General features: G+C 40.2%; 1 protein-coding gene across 1 annotated transcript in view; it reads left to right on the plus strand.

Moving 5' to 3' along the window:
- palmdb (palmdelphin b) overlaps positions 1 to 3,445 on the plus strand; it is a 28,732-nt gene extending 25,287 nt beyond the window's left edge. Inside the window, exons 7-8 of the mRNA XM_029529434.1 lie at positions 446 to 556; positions 1,447 to 3,445. Of these exons, the coding sequence (XP_029385294.1) occupies positions 446 to 556; positions 1,447 to 2,732 (1,397 nt within the window). The 3' untranslated portion in view covers positions 2,733 to 3,445. The remainder of the gene's footprint in view (positions 1 to 445; positions 557 to 1,446) is intronic.
- Positions 3,446 to 6,870: the final 3,425 nt, after the last annotated feature.

A 6,870-nucleotide genomic window follows, 5' to 3' on the forward strand; every position in this document is an offset into this window, starting at 1 on the left:
AATTGCAGCATCTGCAATTTTTTGTTTTTTATTATTATTATTTTTTTTTTTATTATTATTAATAAGGCAAAACATTGTTGTAATACCTTTCGACATACCCCATGTTAAAAATCATCTTACCTGATGTAGAAAGTGTGTTTGGTTGAACTGTTTGGTTTGACTCACACTATGACTAATTCTTCACATTTCACCCATCAGTGTAGCTCTGTGCTCCACCTGGTGTAGAACCCGATGCTAGCTTTATTGTTAGCCACTGGCTAACAATGCTAGCAGTAACTTATTCAGTGTGGCTGAGTTAAAGCAGTTGCAATGAAGCAGATGGGCAAAAAGTATTAAAATTCATAAATCCTTTATTAATGCTATCATCATTATTTACTAATCAGTTTGAAATTAATTGCTTCCATTGTGTTTTCTTGTATTTGACTTATGATATTCTTCTCCTCAGATGTTATGTATCATGTCTCGTCACCCCTCCCAGATATATCGTCATTCATCCCAAAGCCAACAGCCAAAACCCCTCCTGTATTTAAGCCTGGAAGTGAGGAACTAAGGAAAGGTACAGACCTCATATAACATATTCCAGTCTATACAGCTTTCAGGACAATGGGCTGAAAATGTGAGAGACAAGTGGAACAAAATGTGACAGAAAAGTTATCTAATTCAAGCTGCTGTGGGATTTTTGACTCTCACCAACATAGCTCTCCCAGCGTCATGGTTTTACAGACATGCATTTTGTGCTGTTGAGGCGAAGCTGTCTTTGTAGGATTCGGTGCTCTGACTGAAAACGTCTCCTCATTCCATTATGCTGTTTTAAAAGCTGTAATTTTACATTTCATCAGGATGCAAATTATAAAGCATTTATATTTCACTTTGAGGAGAGAAAAACATTTCCAGCCTGTCACACTGGAGTTTCACTGATGTCAGAGAAAGCAGAATTTTCCTCAGATTGGGGGAAAATAAGATTTAAAGTGAAAATACACAAACACACAAGGCAGATACGTTGTGTCATAGATCCAAATTCCACTGTCACATAATGAATCAAGTGAGGGGAGCTGACAGAGTCAAATTCGAGTCACTCCAATCAGAAGACAATCACAGAACAAAACAGTTACATTCAGATTAATCAAAGTTGCGCATAATTACAGAGAACATTCAAAATTCAAAAAAAGGTATCAAGACCATGAGCTGACTCACCCGCTGAGAACTTTGGTAGCTGCAGAGCTTTGGCATTTTGTGACATTGCAGTTATGTGTTAAAAGACCCCCCATGTAGGGCCTTATCTATCTTATTAATTATGCAAATTTTGCCAAGAAATTTGTTGACAAGATGTTATTACATGATACATACATGGCTACTATTTTTCATTTTTCATTCCCTTTTTTTTTTTTGGGGGGGGGGCGTATTCTGTATCAAGAGATCTTCATCCAAGTCTTTTATCCATTCCAGCCACATTTGCAATGGAGATCAGTGTGGAGCATGATAAAAGAACAGGAAAAAGTCAGGTGGTCTCTAAAACAACCATCACTCCAGAAACCATCCAAGGTAGGGGGCTGAAAGTGTATGACGATGGGCGGAAGTCTGTCTATGCACTGCACCCAAATGGAGGTGAAATAAACAATGAAGCAGTTGGAGAGATGACACCCACAGAGGTAGAAGAGCTGCTCCGGCAGGCTACAGATAAGGATGTGCCTACCGAGGTGCAGTACCACCAGCCTGTGTACTCTGCACCCTATACAGGAAGCAGCAGGCCCTCCACACCCAGGACGCAAAACAAAACACAGAAGCAAACCCCAGAGCAGAGTCCCGGTCCACTGCAGGATGCAATCCCACCTACAAATGAATCTCAAGTGCCTCTAGAGGAAAAGCAGCACAGACAAGACCTAGAGGGACGAAAAACCCAAAGTGAAACATCTAGTTCTATCCAGCAAGACTCCACTTCAAGAGTCCAAACATCTGGAGAAGAAACCAAGCTGGTTTGCAGCCACTTTCAAGGACACAAGAGTGACAAGACTCCACTTCCGCAGTCTGACTTCGGTGTGAAACCTCAACATGGACTCGCCAATAGTAGGACGGATACGGGCAATCCAAGCCCACCAGCTCTGGTGTCAATTACATCTAGGTCTGAAGAAATGCCAGCACCCATGCAACCGGTCTACAGGTCTATTGACAGCCGTAGTCCTTCACGGGCTAGCCACAAGTCTGACACTGGCCCTGATGCTCTGAGTGAAAGCTCAGGCGATTTTAACAGACATTCACCCTTCTCTGCCGAGAGTATAACCTCTCTCAACCTCACCACCACACCAGTTGAGCTTGAGTTGGAAGCGGTCACCATGATCTTCATGGGGTATGAGAAAGCTGAGGAAGATGAGGAAGAAGACATTCAGGCTGAGCTGGTTGTCATAGCTAACAGTGACGACGATGAGGATGATGGCAGGAAGCAGGCTGAGCACGTTGAAAGTGAAAGGGGTGGTGAGGAGTGTCTCTGGTACCACCCAGAGGGATACAAGAGCAAAGTCTTCCAACCTAAAGTCGGAATAGCCAAAGTGACAGGCTGCAGGAACGTTATCGAAGACGCCTACACACACTGGGATGATTTGGAGCTCCCCAAGCCAACGTTCACCCACAAGCCGGATAAGCACAGTCCCTACCTGCAGGATCGAGGGGGGTGTGAATCTGCAAGCACAGGCAGCATCAATATGGAGAATATGAAGTTCTGCTCAACTGGGAGATAAGACCAAGAAGCTGGGTTGCTGAAGAATGACTACGGGAATATGATTTATTATGGTTTTCTCTCCTGTCTTTGTTTTCCTCCCATGTTTCTTCATGACTCATACACTAGGACGTGTATTTTGTGAAAATGCGGAACCTGCAGTCCACGTCTTTGCCTTCCATGACACGTCTGTGCTTTGTCCTGATGGAGGAAAAACAGTATGACAGCCACAGTCATTCCCTGCTCAGGAGATTTAGAAAGCTTTACTGCCACCTTCTGGCACACTTGCCTGCATTACACAGTCACATTAAGTCCCTTATCAGCGTATTGTTTTATTTTATCTTGCTAAAACAAAATACTTTATTAATGTTTATAAACTGCAACAGATTCATTAATTAAATAAAACCTGTATTAATGCTGTTGAGACTAATATGAAGATATTGGTATAAATATCCATCTATAGCATTTAGATTGGAAGGAAGCCTTTACTGACACCTTAATAATGTACACATCTGCTAACCTGAATGAAATTCATAAAGATTGGATTATTTATGTGGGGGGCATTATTTCTGCCTCTGAAATAGTGAGAGAGAGGGTTGTGAGATACTACAACTATCATGTATTTGTAGGATTTTCAGACGTCCCTGCTCTTTGACATAGAATTAAATAATTGTTTAACAATTAATAAAGGTATTTGTTACAACTTACCAACAGTCAATCTCTGCTTATTTTGAAAGATTTTTTTTTTTTTTTTTAATTACATTAGGGAACAGGACTTTTTTTTTTTTTTACTAAACTAACTGAGCTGTGTGCCATTATAGTTTGTGATTAAAGAGATTTCTTCAGCGATTGATGGTGAAAGTGTTGTTTGTCAATAGTTTCTTTCTGCTCATTTTCACATCCTTCATGAAATATATTGGGACCAAAATGAGGATACTTCAAGATGAAATCAAGCATGAGTACACTCAAAAGAGGCCAGAGTGCATGTCTGAGCTCCTCTGTCTGAATCCTGGCTGAGGACTGAATGTTGTCAAACACTCGTCCTTGGTCGCTTTCTCCTCCTCTCTGCTTCTCTCTGTGGTATGATGAAAAACATAGAGGATGGGGAAAAAAAAAAAACTAGCACTTCAGATATTGTCCTGAAAGGATACAGTTATATAATAGTGTTTCCTTATGTAAGAAAAATCTGAAAAGTGAGAAACTCAGGGCCATCCACTATTATTACTAGTACTGAAAGCTCAGTGTTCAGTTTCCCAGTCACTCATCCGTCTCTCCATCTTCTGTGACCCTCCTTCACAGGACTTGCTAAGGGAAAAGTCTTAATTTCTTTTCTGTTCAATTTATTAGTATTATTCCTATTTAATTTATTAATTCCTTTTTTTAAGAGGCTTAAAATTTTATCTCTTCTTCCAAGGCAGTAATTCATGAAGTCTATTTTCGCTTCAAATTAAATGGTAGGTAAAATACTTATTTTCTGCTTTAAATGGATTCAATTGGCTTATTGTTGTCTGACTTTCGAACCAAGTGATCAACCGATTCCCTAGGAAGAAAAATTTATGAATATGATAGATAAGTAAGCTAGACAACCAAATCAGTGGGAGAGCAAACTTTGAGTTGTCTGTTGATGGTCCTCAACTGCCATCGTTAGTACTGTACAGCACATTAACTCAGTCAACTAGAACAGAGGACAGCTTTCATCCTGGTCAGGCTGATAATAAAGAAACAAGCCTTTAGAAGTCAAAGCAAATCCAGCACACATTACTAATCCGATTAGTGATGTATGAGTGTTACTTTCATCTTGCATATATATATAAATAGGTAAAATGTTTTGCCTTCTTCCTAAAATATTAGGCTGCAGGTAACAACAAGCTGATAAATTATAAGATCATTCTGACTTTTCACAGTTTTTTTATTATTATTATGTTTCTTCATCAAACTGCAGCAGCAAGAGTCAAATATAACATTTAAGTTTGTTTCACTATCAGGCTAAAAAGCAGTGTTGTGTCTGACTGAGGTCAATGGATCTGTAGTTTTTTATAATTATTTATTTTGGGCCAGAATCTATGGTAATTCAGTTTAGGAAGAAACATGATTTGGTCTACAACTACTTGGTTGAAAATTGATTGCAGTCTAAGGAAAAGTTGACCTAGGAAGACACAGGAAAACAGCAACAGTTCAAACAAAGTTTGGGCGCAGCAATGTTCAGAAGGTGGTTGACATATCAGGGTGAGTCAGGTCGCGGTGATCTAACAGCCCAGAAGACGAGGAAAATTGGCTGAGTTTATTTTGCTCAATCATTTTGTGCATCATAAACTCTGAGATGTAATTAAAGAGCTCAGTGTCTTCAGAAAGACAGCGTCGTAGAGTGTGGAAAGGGAACAATTCAAAATTCAGTTTAATAGAGTGCAGGCTGAACAGCAGTAAAGACCAACTACCTTAATTATTAATGCTCAGTTCAGTACTTGCTGATACTTGTAAGTGTGACAACTTGCGTTATGATCATATTTGAAATTTAAATATTTTGTAGCTGTAGATTATAACATGAAAAAAGATTATTCTTCAGAAGTCAAAATCTTTTGTAAACAATGTTTGGCCTGGATTATTGTATGATGAAATGACAATTTATGTGAACATATTTAAATTTCCATTCAAATTTTATTTGTATTGTTCCAAATCGTAATAAACATTATTTCAAGGCTCAAGAACTTGGTGACAGCGGGGAGGTTTGTTTGAGGGAAGAAAGAAATGGTGGGCATCAGAGGCGGGGGGAGGAGAGAGACTGACAACAGCTGGATACATTGTTAATTGTTTATTGTAACAGTGAGAGTAATAGAGTAATAGTAATAAAAAAAAAGAGGTAAAGAGATCACTATATATACACTGTTGTCAACAGTGGAATTATATACTATATCTATAGCTATGTGCCAATCATATGTGTCAATATGTCAGTAATCATCATAATCATTCATTCAGCTTCTACTGCTTATCAGTTTCCAGGTCGCGGGGTTTGCTGGAGCCAATTCCAGCTCACATTGGGTGAGGGCGGGGCCACTCTGTACAGGTCACCAGTCCATTGCAGGGCCAACACACAGACAGACAGACAAACAACCACTCAAACGTACGCACACAGACTTACAGACAATTTAGAATCACCAGTTAACTCGAACATGATGTCTTTGGACAGCTCCACACAGAAAGGCCGCAGGCCGGGAACCAAACCTGCGGCCCTGTTGTAAGGAAACAGTGCCAACCTACCCATCATAATCATAATTATTGTGGCATATCTGGATCCTCCAGCTTAAGAAATAAAAGATAGGATGGACGGAGAGAAGAAGAATTATAAACTACAAGAGAGAAAGAAAAAAAAAGTGAAACACATACAATAAGGTCAGAGAAATAATTCACTGCATCATGGGAGTTACCTCAGAGGTAAGGGATTGTTTTAGGTTTACCTAAATCTGCCCTGACTATAACTTCAGCTGTAACTGTAACTAGAGGTAGAGGTGTATTCCCTGCACTTATTCATATATTTTATGCCATTCATCCTGTGACCTCCCCATCACTAGCATCTCGACTCAGTTAACCATTCTGCTCCTCCCACCACTCCATCCCTGGTCCATCACTCCTACGCTGTCCTTGCATTCACTGTCTCAGCTAATGCAAAACTAGGGAGCTTGCTACTCTGTGACTCAGCCATAGCAACATCTCCCTGCAGTCACCATTACTAAGCTTCAGGGAGAGAGGAGCAGACCTGAAGCAATTTAATCCAACCTAAGCAGGTCTCCGGCCACTGACATATGACACTGACACTGTAGAATGTGTCACCTGCACAAACAACCAACAGCTGTTTTTCTATATGTGACAAACAAAAGAAAATCTATGTGTGTCCAGTGTATGTCAGGCAGCAGGAAAACAAGCCAACAGAGCAAAGAGGATTTTGAGATAAATACTCAAAGTAGGTTATCTGCATCAGTGCAGATATTGATGGGAAAAATTGCCAGCAAGTCATCCAAAGTTTGTCCTACAAGTGGAGCTCCTTTTTGCCTGAGTATGTGTTCATCAGAGCGAGCTCAAGTATTGGCTGCCTACACCACCCCCCTCCTTTCCATTAGCCGTCCAATCAGAGGCAGCAGCAGCCGGGCAGATCTGCCAGTGTGAGG

The sequence above is a fragment of the Echeneis naucrates genome, chromosome 20 (assembly GCF_900963305.1).
Source record: "Echeneis naucrates chromosome 20, fEcheNa1.1, whole genome shotgun sequence".
Lineage (NCBI taxonomy): Eukaryota > Metazoa > Chordata > Actinopteri > Carangiformes > Echeneidae > Echeneis > Echeneis naucrates.